The sequence below is a fragment of the Molothrus ater genome, chromosome 2 (genome assembly GCF_012460135.2).
Source record: "Molothrus ater isolate BHLD 08-10-18 breed brown headed cowbird chromosome 2, BPBGC_Mater_1.1, whole genome shotgun sequence".
In the NCBI taxonomy this organism is placed as follows: domain Eukaryota; kingdom Metazoa; phylum Chordata; class Aves; order Passeriformes; family Icteridae; genus Molothrus; species Molothrus ater.
The window spans coordinates 8336928-8356829 of record NC_050479.2 but is presented as its reverse complement, the minus strand read 5'-3'; the positions used below and the strand labels follow the sequence as shown (position 1 = coordinate 8356829).

At 47.4% G+C, this 19902-nt stretch overlaps 1 protein-coding gene across 1 annotated transcript in view; it reads right to left on the bottom strand.

Annotated features, from left to right (window-relative positions):
- Positions 1-1495: 1495 nt before the first annotated feature.
- The window catches only part of BCOR (BCL6 corepressor), a 58776-nt gene continuing 40369 nt past the window's right edge, over positions 1496-19902 (bottom strand). The window contains 7 exon segments of the mRNA XM_036385258.2: positions 1496-2622; positions 3801-3951; positions 4162-4239; positions 5378-5523; positions 12286-12452; positions 18416-18685; positions 19016-19344. Coding sequence (XP_036241151.1) covers positions 2328-2622; positions 3801-3951; positions 4162-4239; positions 5378-5523; positions 12286-12452; positions 18416-18685; positions 19016-19344 — 1436 coding nt within the window. The 3' untranslated portion in view covers positions 1496-2327.

The following is a 19902-nucleotide window of genomic DNA, read 5'->3' as shown; positions in this document are numbered from 1 at the left end:
GCATGAGGCTGTTACTGTATTGAGCATCAGGCAGGAGCCAGCATGGAGAAATCCCAACTGTACCCGGTGGAGGCAGGGAAAGCTGACTAAGCAGAGATGCTCGTGCTCGGGATTCCTCGAGGAGGAGCTGGCCAAAAGAGGAAGCTGTGACAATCTTTTGTTTGCCCCGAGGGGCTCAGGGAGAAATGAGGTGCGTGCCACACACCCCGGGAAGTGGCACCAAGCTGATTTATACCCAGCTCAAGCCATCCAAGCATTGGGATCACACAGCTGATCAGATAAAGGTGTCTGTAACAATTGCTTTTAGTGTTGTTTCTTGCCTTCATTTTCTGGCCCCCTTCTTTCTGGGAAAATCAGGGGGTGCAAGCAGATGGCACTGCAGAGTAGGGGTGTCTGTGTTTCAGTCCCTTACAAAGCTGAAGACTGCTCTAAAAGGAAATCCAGCGTGCACATAAAACCTGTGCAGGAGAGACCATCGTCCTCCTTACCCCAAGTCTGGAAAAAGGAGGTCAGCAGACATGTTAGGACTAAAAATTCCCTGTCCTGAGCAGAAATAAGACTTCAGCATCAAGCAGCAGACAGCTTTTGGACCCTTCTCTCACCTCTTGGCTCAGCTACAAAACCACCTAACCCACAGGAACAGCCCCACTGTAAAGCCACACAGCACAAATGTTTGGCAAAAGACTCAGCACACCAGAGAGGCAGCAGCCCTGAGTCTTCCCCTCCAGGGCACCTTCAGAAATGTTCTCCCTTACAGTCAGCCTTCAGGACAATGCAGAAACTCCTTCCCAGATGCTTTTCCCAGACTGAGCAGGTGCTCTGCTCAAGATCCTTTGTGTGCTGGCCCCCATCAAAAGAGCAGTGCAGTTTAACCAAATACCTCAGTGGCAATTGGCTGTCATACTACTCTTAATAACAGCCCCTAATTAAAACTCAGGAGTCTGAGTTCACAGCTAGAATTTCCTTCCACAAGGGAAAGGCAGAGAAGGTCTGCCCAAGCCCAGGGAGCCCAGCCTCGTAGATAGAAGTGCCAGAGGTGCACAGAAGTGACATTCTGGTCCTTGTCCCTTTAAATCCTCCCAAAATGTGCTCACAGGTTTAATGCTCCACATTAAAACCAAAGCATTTCCCCTGGTACTATTAACTTCCACTCTGCAGACTCCTTGAAAAGAGAATTCAGCCAATTGAAATTAAAAGGATGTCAAAGGAGGGAAAATGATGGAACCTATTCACAGTTCTTTAAAAGATGGTGCAGAAAGTATTGTGAACACCACTTTTAAACCCTTGTCCCACCAAAAGCACAAGCCTGATGTTTTCTTGCAACGTGCAATTTAGAAAGCCAATACAGACTGTAGCCCAGATTTCATCAGCTGCTTGCCTGCACCTCTACCAGCCCTGCCCCACTTTGGAAACTCCACCCTCCTTTAATGAACATTAATGAGATGAAGCTCATGTCAAAACCAGGCACAGAGTTAATGGGAGTCACTTTAGCCTCTTCATTTCTCAACAGTTTTATTGCCTTTAAGAAAATTTTTGTAAAATATAAATACAAAGGCAGAAGATTTACTTACAAAGTTAAAACACAGATCTCAAACATAAACACACAATTCAGAAAATTTAGTTTATGTACAGTTTCAAGCAACTTCAACATATGTTAGTTTTTCAATATTTTACAAGGTACAGAAAAAATAGTTCAAAGTCTTCTTTAAATAAAGAGCATAAAATGTTTAAACATATATAAACAATCCGGTTTGATGTGTGAAAACTAAATTTCACAGCTTTTAAATTAGGATATAAAAGTTCTTACAATTAGTTGATGTGTATGGATATGGTTTAATTTATATTACAAACTATTGAATTATATTCAATAGTGCTTACCTGGCCAAAGCAGGTAATTCTGTAAACAAAAAAAACGAAAATAACATCACCAAGTGCCTTACCAAATTCTATCTCCCAAACAAGCCACACGACTTTGATCACATCACCTAGAAAAAGTATGTTCTGTGTAATCAGTGCTTTGCATGAAACAAAGTCAATGTGTGTGGGTGTGTTCTTTTAAAAAAAAAATGTGTTCAGAGTAATAACAAACTTATCCCAAAGCCTGTGTGCATTTAAAGAAACATTATATAACAATTTTTTGTAAAAACTGATTGAAGTTAAAAAAAAAATTCTTCCAAAATCCATCCAACTGGAATTCAGATCTCTTATATAAAGGAAAGATATTTTCATATTTAATAGTGTCCTTTCTTTACAGAAACAATTTCATTTGAACACATATACATACAGATGTAGCTGTATAGAGCACTGTACATTAAAGGGCTGATGGTTCACCAGAGGATGTCGAAGGGAGGCTCCTCGTGCGGGTGCAACCAGTGGAGCTCGGAGCCCAGCAGAGTCTTGAGCTCACTTGTGAACTCCACCAAGTCCAAGAGCTCTTTGCTCTCTGGGTTAAAAGCTTCAAGGTCCGTAGCACAAGAGAACAACTGGCTGAGGGAAGTCTGTTTGTAAAACTCTGCCTCCGTGATGGTGACGACCTCCAGGTTGGGGAAGTTGCAGCGGAAGATGCGCGAGGACATCTTTAGTCTCTTCACCACGTCCGAGAGCAGGAGCCAGTTCCGTGGTCTGTGGGAGCACAGGAGAAAGGCTCCAATAACTGACATTAGGGTCACAGGACTCCTGACTCTCCCCCACATCTCTGTGTGACAAACCCTACCCGATCCCACGCCCACAAACAATCCCTCTGAAAGCAAGGCTGGTGCCCAGGTGTTGAAAATAACACATGAGCAGGTGTGTGTGTGTGTTTATTCAGAGTACTGCTACCTGCAGCTTTGGGAAGGGAAGATCCAGGATGCAGGGGCACTGGGACCTATAAAACCTGGGCTCCTCAGTGCCCATGTGGGCCAGCAGCCACCCCTACTCGGAGGGTTAGCCCATCTGAACCCAACTTTTATTTCACAAATAAGGAGATGGCTTATAGCTACAACCACAAAATTCAGCAGCCCTGACTTCCAGAGAGACCAATATTAAATAGAAGTAACACTAAGTTGGTTTTTTGTCAGATAAACAACACAGTTTTAAAATTCAATCTTTGTACTTGTCCACTTCAGGGGATTAAGTTAGATCCATCACCCATGTAACAAAAACAGTAAAACCCACACTCCTGCATCATCAATATTTAAAACTAGCTGTCATCAAAATTGGTGCAAATGGTAAACAACAGGTCACTAACAAATCTAATTTATATCTTGAATATAATAGGTAACACAACTTTCCAGGTCTTTGCTTATTAGTAAGTATCACAGGATCTTCCCTAAGATACTTATTTGCTTGTTCCAATCCAGAGCTCTAAACCAGTTTTGCTACAAAGTCTAGAAAAGCAGTAATGGTGTGATTTTGTCATCCACAAAAGCATGTCCACTCAGTCCCAGAACAGAAAAACCCATGGAATAAAATTAACACCATACAAACAAACATCATACCCAAATGTAAGTGCTAGAAGCACTTCTATTTTGGGAAGTTATAAACAAGATGCCTGTCTGGGATGAGGAAAGGACTTTTTGTGTTTAAACATCACTTGTCCTGCTCTGGAATATGGCAGTAAAAACTCAGCCCTGGCAAATCAGCCTTTTCCCCTCTCACCTCCTATTAGTTTATTTCCAAAAAACCACCAGCAGTTACAGTATTGATCTCTCATTTATGTTACATAAACACAAACACTTTTTCCCCACCGACACAAACTGCCACCAGCCCAAGCAGACCATCCCATCTGTTTTTACTCCAAAATCTGTATTTGTTCTTACCCCTGAGAGAGACACACTTGGATGTTGTAACACGGTAAGGGAGGCTCATCCAAAAATTCAAATTCAAACACATCACTGAAGCCATCTTCATCTTCATCACCTGGGCCGGGAGGATTTGCCAAGACATCAAATCCAGACTCATCTTTTGGATCTAAATAAAATTGAATAAAGGTGCTAAGTCAGCAGTGAAAAGGCTGTTGCAGGTCTTGCTTTTTTTCCCCAATAACGTGATCTGTAAACAAAATCAGTTTGCTTCCTTCCCAGCTTCCTCCACCACAAGAACAAAACAGCCCCCACCCCCACGTGCCCCATGTTTTTAAAGTCTCTGCATACAAAGAAATAAAGGGCAACATTTGCTCACCGCACACAGAGCTGCCATAGAAATCCCAGTACAAACCAGGGTCATCAACACTTCGACCTTGCAGGTCAGTTAAATACTCTGGAGAGGAAAAAACAACAACAAAAACATACTGATGAGAACAAAAAGCTGGCAAGTCAGGAGACTGCACGTCACAGAGCCTCAGCACCTTCCATCAAAAAATCCCACACCGTACTCCTGGCACACATGCTGCAAACAACAGCATATATACACCATTCCCCCACATCAAATAATGACCCACCACATCAAATAATCACCTAAGGGCTAACAGGGACACACCCAACATTAAGCTTCAGATGCTGAGAGCAGTATCTTATTTTTGTGGAGATAGGGTGTACCCCATTTTTTGGCCTTCACAATTATTCTGGACACCAACTTGAGGGTGAAACTGTGGCCCCAAATGAACAGATGAAAAAGGTTTTTCTACACAGGTATGTTCAGAAGATGTAGTTCTTTTCTACAGATATAATCTGGGAGATTTACAAGCTGAATTGGTGAAAAGATACTGGGATCCAGGATGCTAGGAAGTCAAAGATACTGGACTTGACTTTACTGGAGTCCTGAAACACCTGTGTGCCTTCTGTACTGCACCATTTAAACAGGTAAACAGATGAATACTTAAACTCATGGACTATGAACACTGCAAACATGCTCAGAGGTAAGTTATTAGGGAATGCAAGTGTCTTCATCCAAAACTAGAAGGAAAAAGAACCCTAAAACCATGTTATAACATGGATATGTTTAAAGCCTTTAATATATTTTTACAGTATTTCAGATATAAAACAAGGCAGAACTGGCAAAACCACAAATAGTCTAAGATAAAAAGCAAGACCATGGGAAAACACGAGTATGTTTAACAAACAGCTATTTGAATTGGCAAGTTTCTTATTTTCATTTCAAGCAGAAAACTGAAGGCACCGAAACAGCCCACTGACCTCCTACCCACCTATCAAATCTGACAGTGCAATAATCCTTATGACTTATTAAGAGTTTCAATTAGATGGAGCCCCCAAGCATGGCTGTGCTTCCCCGCTGCAACCTCTGGGCTTTTGCAGGCAAAGAGGGAGCTCTGCAGCCCAGCCCACCCCACATCTCCTTGGCACGAAGCCACCCCTGCCAGGCAGGAGGGATTTGGGGGACAGGGAACAAGCCCCCCATGTGCCAGGACCAGAAAGCCCCAAGCAGTGTGGGCACTGACCTGTGAGGAAGGTCTCCATGAGCTCACTGTGGGTCATTTTCACGATGGTCCTCCCAGAGTAGGTTGCAAGTGTTGGATCAGCACCATAGGACAGTAACAGGCGGACAATTTCCAAGTGGTCGTTTTCCACCGCGTCATGGATTGGTCTGGTGTGAAATAAAATAAAAAGCACAGAGTTACGTTTTGACTCAACAGTTTTATGCAAATATTTCTGACGAGAAACTTCTGACTGTAGATCAAAGCTATTTATAGAAAGTAACACTATTAATACAGCTGCCAATCATCTTGTTGGTTTTACTTGCACATCATCCCCCTCCCCTCTTGTCTTCAGTCAGACTGCTCAGGGCACATATTTCTGTTACGTCTACTCCTTGCTGTACACATTTTGGAGGGACAGTAAAATAATTACAGTGCTGTAACAGAAAGCAGGAGTTTGTGTGAAGCCTCACAAACATCATTTTGCTGCAAGTCACTCTAGCATTCCAAATCTCTGCCATATAACAGCGTGTTTGGAGCAAGGCTCATTCAGCCTGCCTCTGGGCAAGCAGGGAAATCAGTTACCCGAAGCTCCTAAATTATGTACACAGAAATAAGTTATGAAAATTTGCTAGGAATTAAACTTCCATGCAGAACATCCTCTTTAAACAGTACTTGTAAATATATTTGCAGCACAATTCAACCCTTCTAATCAGAGAATAGAAAAACATGTTATTTTAAGTTGTAGTCCACCCAGAAATTAAAGCATTTCATGCGGCGTGAGCAATCCATACAAGCTCGACATAGATTTTGTGAGCCTTCAGAAGGATTATTCATTAATACACAGGCCTGCAATTCCAGGTTCAGAATTCCTTATCGCTAATTATAAATCGCATTAACTTCTGCCTTTAAAATTGATTATACGTAACGGGGAGTTGTCTGGAAGTAGAACATATTACCCTTCAGACTAATGAAGATGTGCTAAAATCCCATCTTTTCCTTAGACAGCAAGAGCAGGGAACTAAAAGCAGAGCCCAGTGCATGGGCAGTGATCGTGGCAGTCCAACTCAGCACAACGCTGCTCCTCCTTTGGGCTGTCAGCACTGCTGCCCCCAACGAGGCTGTCAAGGGAGCTCACATGAAAAGGCAAGGACTTTCACCAGGATCACACACTGCCTTCCTGGAAAGCTTTCACAGTGAGGTTACCAGGGGAAGTCGTTTGGAAGCACAGCCAAGTGAACCTCTCTGCTCCATCTCCGGATCTGCCAAGCAGCACTCGGCCGACAACCAGGGCTTCAACTCCCTCCTGCTGCCAGGAGGGCACATCCCACCACTCCTGCCTCTCAGGGCAATGTCCCCTCAAGGTCACCACTGCTTTGACATGACCTGGCACACATGAAAGCTCAGGACAGAGGAGGGGAGGATCAAATCAGTCAGAAGAGGATGGCACACCACCGTTTTCCCATCTATCACACAGCACTGGTGGTAGGAGAGGGAGGAGGGTGACTCTGGTAAGTCTCAGAAAGATGTCCCAGATGTATTTACTCCAAATACTTTCCACAGTGATTTAGGGTGACTAACATCTGCTCCATGTGAAGGGTTCTTGCTTGCATCCATCTTGCTGGAAAGCTGCATGTCATATCATTTTTGACATGTGCACAATACACTGACTTGAGGAGGTGCACTTGGGGACCTGGTGGTTTGCTCCCTATGGAAAGAGGGTTTATCCCATGCTGCCTGCCTCCCATACACCCCATGCCACCAACAGATGAAGAAGCAGGTGGTCCTCAAGCTGCTGAGCACAGTCCTCAGCCCAGCTTGTGCCAGTCCTCAGCCCCTTGGCAGCAGAGAGCACAACATGTGGACACCTTCAAAGCCCAACACACCACTCTTTGGAAAGCCACCTTCACATTTTAAGACCAGAGAGGTCCATGGGGATCACTGGCAAAGCATCAGGATATCCCTTATCAGTTTCTGAGGGAATGCCTCTAAAATAACACTGAACTGATGCCTTTGAGACAGACAGTGCTGGAGGAGCCAACATTCCCAGGATTCCCCTGCAAGTCTCACCCTCCCACCTCCACCTACTGACTCAGTGCTTCCCCACAGGCAAGCATCACATCCAGGATCTGGTCAGTGCTACATCCCAGTGTCACATCCCAGGTGACACCAAGCAGGAGGCAACAAATCACAGAGGTTCTGACACGGGGGCTGCAGAAGTATCGAGTGTTTCTTGCTGTCAGCGAGCATCTGAGGCCTGAGCTGCTGGGTCATGGCACTCTGAGCATCTACAGCAGGAAAGGTCAGCCCTGCTGCAAACCCTCCTGTCCCCCACTGGGCATGAAGCATCCCTGGCTGAAAGTCTGGCATCAGGCACCAGGAGCAGATCAGAGGCTGTTGCCAAGTGCTGGCAATGCTCTTTCTCCCCCACTCCCTTGCTTCGCTGGAGTCTTTAATTTTCAACTCTTTTTAAATTTTATTTCAGAATTACGATTTTCTGGTTTGGGGAGAGGGTTGAGGAGTGTTGTGGGATTATTGGTTTGTGGGTTTTCTTGTTTGCTTTTGGGTTTGTTTTTTTTTTTTTTAACTGACTTACCTAAGTGGCTTTTGAAGCAGTAATGAATTCAAGATGATCCCTTAACTTATTAAAAACAGCATCTAAATCACTGCCCAGTGTTCCAATTGATTTAACGACACTCAGACGAGTTTATTAAAGGGTGCCTGGGCATTCCCCAGGAAGGAAAAACTGCAGCACATGGGCTGTAACCCTGTGATGGAACCACCTTCTGCCTCCTTGCAGGTCACCAAGCCCAACGTGGGGCTGCAGACACAGGCAGCAGGGCAGGCAGAGGGGCAGGCAGAACCAGATTCGTCATCTCAGACTACACAGGGAGGCTGCCTGGGCATGAGAGGGAATTTATAGAGGCATGGGGAAGGAAAGGCGTAGTAAGGCAGTGCGGAAGGAGGAAGAACAATAAATAGAAGGAAGCAAAGAAAACACTGGCGGGGATGGGGGGGGGGGTGGGCGGGGAAGGAGATTCCCCATAGATAAGTTAAGGGAGAAAAGGCCAAAACAGAGCACCGACAGACTCTTTTACTGGCTAGAACAGCTTCTTGGCAAGCTGACGAGCGAGACCATGCAAAGGCACAGCTATTTGTTTGCTTCTCCCAGCAGAGCCAGCAGAGGAGGGAGTATTCTTCAGTCTTGGCAGAGTTTAACCATCCTCTTTGTAGGATGCAAGAGCAACTACTGGAATAGGCAACTTTTTCAGATGTGAAAATAAAAGAAGATCCCTGGGAGTCCTCTCCTGGGCTGCTGTGCCATACAATCTCTTCCACCCTGAGCATCGTGGAAATAAACACTCTCTATCCCTAATGGTACAGTTAATGTAGCACAGCTCGTTTCTAAAACAAACCCTTCAAAAGGCCCCAGAAGGAGCTGAGGACATTCGAGAGCTGCAATATCCTACAGAAGACACACATCTCAAACCCTCTCTTGTGTACCGCCGAATCCTTCCTACTATTTTTACTTCCACTAGAGTTAGGAAAACATTTCACTGGGGGTTTATCATTCCACCACCAAAATTATAAACTATTTAGACCAGTCAGGGTTTGCTCTCAGCCTCTCAGGCACCACCAGAGCTCTCCCCACTGCAGTAGCAGGGAGCAATGCCATATTTTGGCGTTTTGTTTGCATTCCCACCCGCTCTGTTACGCAAGGCTGCCCCACGGAAGGGGCAGGGCAGGAGTGGCAGGAGGGCAGGCTGGGCTGCCTCTCCTTGAACGCAATTAGCTGCTGGATGGTATGGCTGTGCCAAGACCAGCTGAAAGGACACAGGAAGAGAGCCATCTTGGCATGGTCCTCGCAGGGAAAAAAAAAAATAAAAAAAAGGCTGAGCTCATCAGCTGCCAGTGGGAAGGATATAGCAAAACTGGCTGCAGAGAAGAGGATCTAGCCAGAGAACTCTGAAGCAACGTGGAGCCCTCGCTAACAGGCAGGGGATGTCTGTATTTTTGGCATGTGGCTTTGTTTCCATAATGGCAAGGGCTCAGCTAGGGCGTGCTGCAGAGGTAAGAGGAGAAGAACAGCGAGATAAGGCCAAATACAGGCGGCAAACAGCCTTGCTAATGTCAGTCCCAACACCCCTAGTGGAGCTACTGCACTTACTGGGGTCCTGTCGGGGAAGGGAAGCTCTCACCTCTTAAGCACGGTCTATTATTATTTATAGGTAAGACGATTAAGAGCCCTTAGTGACTGCAGCACCTCGGAGACAGGTCTTAAAGATCTCCGGGTTCTACAATAATCTTTGATTAGGCACTAATTGAGCAGCAGAGTGCTTGTGTATTCAGGGGCTGCAGGCACTGCATGTGGTCCATCAGCATAGAGTTTAAGGGGAAAAACATCCAAGACCTACCACATTTAGCCTGGCCAGATGTGCCGTGAATAGGGCAGAGAGGGACACCCTGTGCCGAGCTGGGGTGAATGAAGGGAAGGGCCGCACCATTCCCAAGCATTGTCTCCTCACTGCCCCTACACCAGACTGGTGCTTCGTTTGTTTCTGGCTTCACCGAGATGTCTCATACCACGAGGAAGCAGAGGCTGGATACCTGCCTCATCCCAAAACACACACACACAGAGCCAGCACGATGATCAGAGCACCCGCAGCATCTCAGAGAGGCACAGACTTCACAGAACTTTCCTGCATCCTCCACGTTCACACCGACACCCTGCACAGACCAAACCCATACCCTCACCAGCCACAACTTTTCAGGGTGTCCTCGAAAAAGCCGAGGGCAGAGGCAGCAAGGAGCAGAGCCCAGGGCTCCAGGTGAGCCCCCAGGCTGCCTCCCCAGCACAGCTGTACTCGCTCAGCACACGCAGCTGCATCCATCGCAGTTACATCACTCCTCTGTGCTGCTTTACATTAAAACAGGCTGAACAGAACCACACACATCCACTGCCACTGTCTGCAGGCTTGAGAACTTCCACAGCACCACCAAAAGTACCTCTGGATAAGTGAGGTGGCAGAGGGGAAAATAAAAAGCCAATTCAGAGTCATTAAAAAAGCAGGGGAGAAGGACAAGTCTCTTACAGTGCATTTTTTGGGGTTTGTTTTGGGGGATTTTGTCGTTATTTTTAAGACTTTACTGTATTTCTAAGTGTTGAACATGTTCTGGATTTTAATTTTAAAAGCAACACAGCTGAGGAAGTCATCTTTCCTCCTAAAAGTTCAAGGAGAAAAACCTTCAAGAGAGAAATGGGACTTGTCTGAACAAATGTCCTGACTTACTCTACAGAGACAGAGAAGTCTGACCCTGCCAAAAGGCAACGCATTACACAGATCCAAAGTTCCTTACACAAACTTCTGCTCTCTGTCCTGCCCAACTCAGACCATCTTTCCTTTGTGTATTAGCTGTGTTTTGGATTCTTGCTGTCTGTTGGGCAGCTTTCCAAATGAAAAGTAAGTCTGCCCTCAGAAAAGAGAGGCAACAGCACGCTGAGTTCTGACATTACCATCTATGATCAGATCATCATTATGTTCATTTCTAAAATCCATTTTCCCAAGAACAACTTTTCAGGGTACACTGGCCAAGTTTCTTTCTTGAAAATCAGCTCCGTCTGTGACTAGAAATCAAAGGTGGACTCTGAACTGGCGGGTGATTAAGACTGCTCAGACGCTTCCCAGGGATAATTTTCTATATAGGTTATTCCAGCGAGTGAGACAAAAATAATTTAGGGTTCTTTTTACGGTAACTCACCGCTGTTGCACAGGTCACATATTAAAGCTGAAGGCAGCAGAAAATGCGAGGCTGTTTGTCAGCCTGGAAAGCTCAGAACTCTTTACAAAGACGTGGGCGACAGAGGAGGAATCTGACAATCCAGTCGGGGTTTTAATGTTTCTCCAAAAAGCTTTCCTTTGGGCTGTGATGGGCTGGTGATGGGCCGGGAACAATGGACCATCATGAACTTTTAATGGACCATCCTAACCAGACCTCTTTTTGTTTTCCTGACTCCTCCCTTCTCAAGTTAATAAATAAAGAGCTTAAAAACAAAAGAAGCAGGCTCTTAGTTACGCTAATTTTACCTCCCTGGCTATTTGGATGGTGATAGGGAAGGCGATAAACCATTTAAGATAACAAGCTGCAGGAGATTCGCAGAATACAAAGACCTGTCCCCAAAATGCACAGACTGAATAACAGCTCTGCATATGCTCAGGACAAGTTACCCCAAGGTCAGCCTCGCAGAGGTGGTCAAAGAGGTGCTTTAGGAGATACACAAGAAGCTTAAAAAAAGGTCCAGAGCAGCATTTTTTTTTTCTCCACAAAGCTAAAAAGAAAAGCTCACTATCTATTCTGCCAGCACAGGAACTAAGCATCCCTACTATTCTCTAAAGGAAACTAAAAAAAGGCTAATTCGGGATTAAAAAAAGAAAAAAAAAAAACCGTAAATCCAAAATATCAAATGAGCAGATAGTTGAACAGTTCAGCAAACAACATTTTTATACAGAACATACAGGACTCGCACACCCGATGGCCACAAAAGCCCCAAGTGCTCTCCAAAGTAACCCTGCTAACAAGGCTAACTCCACTCTTTTGGCACAGCTCTAAGGACCTGGAGGGCACAGGAGCAGGGCTGCAGCTCAAGTATCACTCCTTCCTACCCTGCAGCTGGCAATTCCACCGACTAACAACAACCGACCAAAGCACAGCTTATTAAAATTCCCAGAATCGAAAAGAAATTACCCCGAACTCGAGCCACAACAGAAGCGAGTCCCCACCGCTGAGGTCACGGAGCCCCGCGCGGCCCTGCCCAAGGACCAGCAGCAAGGCCGAGTGTGTGCCCTGCTTGGCTGGGGAGGCAGCACCAGGGGAGCACAGAGCACAGGCACAGAGGGGAGGGAGGCACAGAGAGGCCAGGGGGTGCTGCTCACCTGGTTCCATCCTGGGCGCTGCAGTTGACGTCCGCGCCGTACTCGAGGAGGTGCCGCACGATGCTCAGCCAGCCCCGGGCACAGGCCTCGTGCAGGGCACAGTAACCCGCGTTGTCACGGTGGTTCACGTCACACGCCTTGTTCTCCAAACAATACAGAACCACTTCCTGCAAACAGCAAGGAAAACGGACGAACATCGAGTTATTTCTCGCTGGGTAAACGCGCGGATTTCTCTGCTTGAGGGGGGAAAAGGCTAAAGTCAAAATCCCTATGATATGCTAAGTTACCCTCTACGAGATGGGTCAGTCAAAAGGAAAATAAAAGGGGGAGCTGCTGACAGTCCTGTCTGTTCAGGAAACACAGCAGAGACTTCCCTGAGCAGACTAATTTGGGCAAAGTGACACTGAGAGCTCCATGCCTTGCAGGACCCTGTAACCCCCAACATCAGGACCTGTCACAGAAGGAGAACACAAAAATTTCACAGACAAAACTCACAGTGTTCCACTTCTGAGAACTTGTACACATAAATCTAGTGAGAAGGTCGTTACTCTTACATCTGCATTTTTTAAACAGAAAATTCTGCGAGTGCAACAGCAGCACGGCCAACGTCAGTTTGGTTTTAAAAGAAAAAGTGCATGACCCGAAACAAAACACATTTAAGACACACAAAGGATGGTTTGCTATCAGCAAACAAAAACCAGCCAGGCTCTATCGAGATTGGGGAAATCCCATTTTCACCCACCCCGGTTTTCTGCAGGCAGAAGTAAAGGCAGGCACCGGGTCCCAATGAGGAGCCCGGCGCCGCAGGAAGCCGTGTGAATTTAACACAATTCATCTCGCAGTCAAATCCACCACGCTCCAGAGCCTGGGCCAGGCTCAGCTCTGCACTGCCCTGCAGCCTTGGAACAATGACTGCTCCATCACTCAACCGAAAATTTGGGACGGTGCGAGTCTTCCTCGACTCGTGCCGGATGCAAAAGAAGGCAAAACAAAACAAAACACATTTCTAAGAGATGTTCAATGCATAAAATAGCCTCCACGTTCCCAGATTAGTGGTTAACCATTAATTTTGCATTTGAGTGACATCCCCGCAAAGCCAGAAACGGCACGGAGGGGGCGAGTGCTTGTTTTGCCAAAGCAGGAGAATAAAACGACGTCGGGCGCAGCGCATTTATTCTTCCCGTTTCAAAATAAACCGGAAAGCCCGCAATAATCTGTGCTCTGGGTACACCTGACTCAAGAGCTGGTATCCAGGATACAGCATGAAGCTGCTCTTTTAGCAGGCCCTCACCAGCCAGGCTAGAGCTGAGAGCTAATGAGCTGCCCGTCCCAGGCTCCAGAGCATCCCCTCCAATGCCACGGGGGATGCACCCACCCACCCCAGTGCACCCACAGGACCCCCACAGGCCCACCTCTCACCAAACAGGGCCTCTGAACGCTCCTGCTAGTCAGCCCAAGGGCCAAAAATCACTCCAGAACGGATGGCTCTTTACCCTGCACATGGCCAAGCCCATAAGAAAAGGCTGTGCAAAATTATACTCTGGAGGTATGAATTTTCCTTCAAAGCAGACCACCCTGCCAGGCAAATTAGCAGATGGATATAGGTAGCAGAAGCAGCTGCTGTACTCAGTGCCACTTTTAGGATGCAGTCACCATTTAAAATAGACTTTGCAACTCAAAATAAAAGATGTTTCATCTATTTTTGTAGAAAGGAAAGACTCGTCCTAGGGTGGAATACCTACTACTGGACAAAAAAAGCTAATTTTGTCGGGCAATTCTGTGTTAAGAGGCTATAAGAAGAATGTCATTAACCACAAAATGTAACCAGAAAGACCATAAAACTCTACATTGTTAATTAATTAAATGCCTCATTAACTTTTTTTTAACATGATTTATTCAATCTACAAAAAAATTGGCCACCATTGCCAAATACAGGAACGTGTGGTGCCACAAACACACTTTTGGTTTCACAAGCATTTCTTGCTAAGGTCTGGGGAAGTCTGTGAGAATGCCACAGGGCAATTTAATGTCTGTTCAGCTGCTCTATTTAAATCAGCATTCTGAAAATCACTCACAGTTAATCCAAAGAGTCAAACTAGAACATAACCAGACACTTCCACCTCTGCTTCTTGCAGTTTCTTAGCCAAACTGCAAAGAGCCACGTCAAAGTATGCACACATGCATGGTCCATCCTCACATGCAATGAGCTGCTCTTCTTATTTACTCCTTCTCCAGGGGAAGAGCCTCAGCATCCCCCAGGCCCCAAGAAGCACTATTCTCCCACATCCAGCCTCAAAACACAGCCCTTGGGTCAGGTATTATATGCTGAGCCTTAACATTCCCCCCAGCATCACACCAAACCCCTGAGGTGGTGTCCATTCCTGAGCAGGATGCAGGAGCCCTGCAGGAGCTGTGCAGGGGCAGGATGGGGCTCTGGAGCTCCTGCTCCTGTGGCAGTGACACTGGGTAAGCCCTGCCTTCACCTCTGTTTAAATGCCCTATCACACACCACTCACTTTGCTGATTTCCTCTGCCTTCCCAGGAAGGATTTAATAACAAACCGACAGGGAACTTTCCAAGTCCACTGTGGTGGTTTCAGCCCAGCCAGCAGCCAAGCCCCAGGCAGCCTCACTCACTCACTCACTCACTCACTCACTCACTCACTCACTCACTCACTCACTCACTCACTCACTCACTCACTCTCACTCACTCCCCCAGCAGCAGGACCAGGGTGAGAATCAGAGAAGCACAAGGGTCAAAGGTGGAAAACTCATGGACTGGGATAAAGACAGTTTAATAGGGAAAGCAAAAGCCATGCACACCAGCAAAGCAAAACAAGGAATTCATTCACTGCTTCCCATGGCTGGGCAGGTGTTCAGCCATCTCCAGGAGAGCAGGGCCCCATCCCCACTTATCAGTGACTTGGGGAGACAAACAACATCACTCCAAATGTTCCTCCCCTTCTCCCCCAACTTTACACTCTGATCCATGATGTCCCAGGGTCTGGAATATCCCTTTGGTCAGTTTGGGTCACCTGTCCTGGCTGTGTCTCCTCCCAGCCTCCCATGCACACCAGGCTCCTTACCCGTGTGGCAGCAGGAAAAACAGAAAAGGCCTTGGTTCTGTGTAAACCCTGCTCAGCAGTAACAAAAACATCCCTATATTATCATCACTGTGTTCAGCACAAATCCAAAACACTGCCCCATACCAGCCACACTGAGAAGAAAATTAACCCTACCCCAGCCAAAACCAGCAAATCCAGACACACACCAAAAAGCAACATGAAGCAGAAAGACAGCCAGTGTTTCCTCTCACATCAAATTCATTACACAAGCCTTTTGTCATTTTTTTCCCAAAAAGACTCTACACTCCCTGTAATTCCCTCTTTACAAAAAGTAAATTACAGTTTTAAGACTACCATTATCTCAAGTCATTTGTTTCAAATGGGGGAAAACAGAAGGGATTCGAGAGCGGCCATACATTGGGATGAGTTGGTAACATCCTGCTGAGGCATGGCCTGGCGCAGAAGCTTAGGAAAGGAAAGGCAAAGCTTCCCACCAGCTTTAGCAGGGATTTCCAGGGCTGAAGACCATTTGCTGCTCTGTCTTTAACCAGCCTTGCAGGCTGCAGCCCTGCAATTTATGTGACCAGACAGGAGCCACACTTCTCCTTCGACATTTCACACTCGGGTCAGCTTTACACACAAAATCGTGTCTGCTCGTGCCCTGCTTCCTGCAGTGACCTGGGGCACATCGGCACTAGGACAGCAGGACACGGCACTGGCACTGACAGCAGGACACAGCTCTGGCACTGACAGCAGGACACAGCTCATGGCCTCGCAGCACTCGGGCTCCCCACGGCTCCAGCAGTGATACACACAGCCTGCCAGCACCTCTGCGTGCTGAAGGCTTTGGAGTGGGATCTCTGCACAGCCTCAGGGCATCCCTGCTGCAAAGGCAGGCAGGCTGCCAAGGGCAGGCACGAGCTCATCCGGTCTCAGGGCAGCGCAGCATTCCTGCCAGGGCTCCGTGGTGCCCTGCGGTGCCAGCCACTTCCAGCTCCCAGTCCTGAATCAGCACTCAGCTCCCTCTGCACGCTGTGCCCTGATGATGCAAACTCATCTGCCTCCCCTGCCACGGAGCTGGCAAAGGGCTGTGCCATCACAGCAGCCAGGGAAGCCCCACGTGCCCACCAGAGCTTGCTGCCCTGCTAACAGGGGTGGCAGAAAAGTGACCTGTGTACTTGCCACAGGTCACTGACCAGCATGTTACCTTGACTCATCAGATTTTTCTTCTTTTTTTACATAGAGGAATTTCTTACTTCTCGACCATTCTCATTCTTTGTGCAGACAGAGGAAATTCAACTTTCTAGTAATTGCATTAGTGCCATCACAATTAAGAAAAACCCCTCAGCTATGGAGCTTCCATGGATGATCCAACTATCACAGCTCACCATGGGCCAAACATAGCTCCAACAGGGTGACACAGACATCCACCACTGAGCCGCAGAAAACACAGACAACATCAGATCCTGGCAGCAGTTTGGGTGCATGGAGTGGTCTTCATTCCCTGCCCTGCATTCCAACAACAACACAACCAACTGCTCTATGGTCAACACCACCTGAACAATCAAACGAAACAAGTTGAATATTTAAGTCGATTAAAAACATGGTGTTCCCTTGAACTTTTGGGTGAATTTAAGGCAGAAAATGAAAATCCTCAATCAGCTGATAATGGGAAGGCATGGTGGTACACAATGTTACTCACAATGATACCTTGGTGAGCCTGGGTATCCCCAGCTTTCTGCAACCAGCCAATTTGATAGCAGAGAGCTCCTGCTATCAGAGCAAATGGAGAGCCCTGGGCCCCTGCTTGAGCAGGACATCAGCCCCTCACTAAGTTTGGGAGCTGCTCCCATTGAGCTGTGCTCAGCAGAGGTGCTGGCCACAGAAAGCCAAGTGCTCAAGCATGCTCACCCTGGCAGACCCCATGCAGGAAGAAAATACACACTGATAGCTTGGAGCACATGCTACAGCACATTTTGATTTTGGACCCACAGAAAATGAAACCATTTAAATTACGGAGAATTCCACAGCAGTGTTGTAACAACCACCTCTCCCAGCCAGAGCTGAAGTGCCCTGGGTTAGAAGAAGCCTTTGTCTAAGGTAAACAAAACCTTCCCAATAAACCCTACTTTCCAGAGCTGGACAAGGCCTTGCTCCACACAAAGCTCTCTCCAGCTATACAAAGGGCATCTCAAGGTTTCAGCAAATCCCCAAGGCTGCGCAGGCCCCACCTGGACCTGGGCTGATGCCACCTTTCCTCATGGGGCTCAAGCCCAGCTCCAAGGTCCAGGCAGCCCCCTCAGCAGCACAGCAAACCCTGCAGCCATGCCAAGGGCAGCATTTGCTCTCTGCAATGAAACACCTCTGCACAGATCTGAAACCGAGCAGCAACGACGCTCATACCTACATGCCCACATTTCCCCAATAAAAGCGCGCTTCAAAACGGCCGAGCTAAGGGATTCATCGGTTTCTGATTTTTGTAGCAACAGGGGGGCCCTTTCATTAGACAACATTGTTCCAGCTACACCAAGCAGCTCCAGACGCCGAGTATAAAGCATGCAGAGTGCTCCTATGATGTGTCTGATCATGCAAGAGGACACTCTAAGCGCTACATCCTGTGTCACATACCAGATACTCCTTGGAGAGAAGAACAAAAATAAAACCCTTCTCCTAAACTACAAGCTCTTCACAAACAACAAAAGCAGAAAACATACAGCTCATTAAAGATCACCATAAAGATTACTTGGGAGGAAAAAAGAAAGGAAAAAAAAAAAAAGACATTCGTTCTGTTTGCAGATGGTTTATATCTAAAGGGAAGTGAGGGTTACCAATAAAACTTTACCCTTTGCTCATTCCCTCGAGATGTTGCTCACCCTGTATCCCTGCCAGCTGACCCAGCAGCGGTGGGGAGTCATTCCCACAGCAACCTGCCTCCAAACCCCCACACCAGAGAAGGGAAAGCAGCAGGGGAACTGGCGCTACAACTTTCAGTGACCCAACCGAAATCTGCTAACTTTTGGAATCAAAAAGAAAAGCCCATCCCAGGGGGCGCGGGGGGAGCCTTACCTCATAGCCCAGGCGTGCCGCCCGCTGCAGCAGCGTCTCCCCCGCGTTCTTGTTGACGATGAGGCGCCGTGCCTCGGGGGGCATGGGCCGGCTGGGGGTGCTCTCCGGGCTGGGGCTGGCCAGGGGCAGCTGCGGGGGCTGCGGGAGCGGGAGCAGCGCGGGCGCCTGCGGCAGCCGCTCGTACACCTTCTGCTCGAACGGCTTGGCCGGCGAGGAGTCGCAGTCTGAACTCGGCTCCGGTCGCTTCCTGACTTTCCTCGTTACCGTTACCTGTCAAAACCGTGATGGCAGGGGTTTTTTATCTTTGTTTGCACAGTACTGTGATGGGACTGTGCTTTGGCAGTGAGGAATTAAGACTTTTCTACTGGTATTTAATTTTTAAAGGAAGACCCGCTACAGCTTTTAAACACAAAATGCTTCACCCTTGTAACAGTGCCTTCAACTAAGGTTAAGAAAAGCAAACAGAAAATGTGCAAAGCATCCACAGACAAATCCGAACGCAATCCCCGCTACCCTGCATGCACGACAGTGCGTTAGTTTTAAGCAAGCTGGCTCTGCTTTCTCAGAGGCTGGTGGACAATTAAGTCTAAATAAAGATACCTTATCTTCAGCATTTTCGATATCTGTGGTGTCATCCCCTGTCAGAGATGACCTCCTTCTCCTCTCCTGCAGTGCCAAGTGTTTTGTTTTACACTGACGTTTCCCTGATGGCTTCTCACACTCGCTGTATTTCTGCATCAGAGATGCATGTTGGAAATCCTCCTCTTCGTCTGTGTACAGCCCATCTGTCTTCCGGCTTTCTTTAATTTTCTGCTGTTTGGCAGCCAACCTCGAGGCTGGAGTACAGCTTGGCTGAGCCTGCCTTTTGCTGTTTGCATTGGTGGATGAAAGGCTCTTCATGTGCGGAGACACCGGGAATACGGGCAAGCCTAAACGGGAAGGGAAAGGCATTACACATCGCATGGTGCGTTAAAAGGAAAACGCATTGCTAGCACTTAACACAAGCTCCTCCACTGCTTAAGAGATCTACAATTACATTTTCAAATCGTTAATATTTTAAGCCTTCCACATCCAAACTGTAAATAGCATCTCGCCCGTTGACGCTGTGCTAGCGGTTATCGGGCTCTAATAAAAATCCCTCAATGAAATGCCCCATGCAGGTGCTGGGCAGTGCCAGGGCCATGGGGATGCGTGCCAGGCCAGCTTGGCAGTGCCACAGCCCGGCCACCACGGGCAGAGTGGAACAGCTGCAGGGAAAAACTCACCTCCTAACCTAGGACTGCCTGATCTGAAGGGGAACCAACTCCTCCAGCAGCCTGGGCCCAGCCTGGCTTGTCTCAGTGCAGACACAGGGATGGTGAGGGAAGAGGGGACAGGAAGAAAGGGGGGAGCGTGCATCAGATTTATTGGGACAGTGTGCTGGTTTTGCATCATGGAAGTGATGTTTTGAGAGAGGTGAAAATGTTGAGCTTAGTCCCAAGACAGGG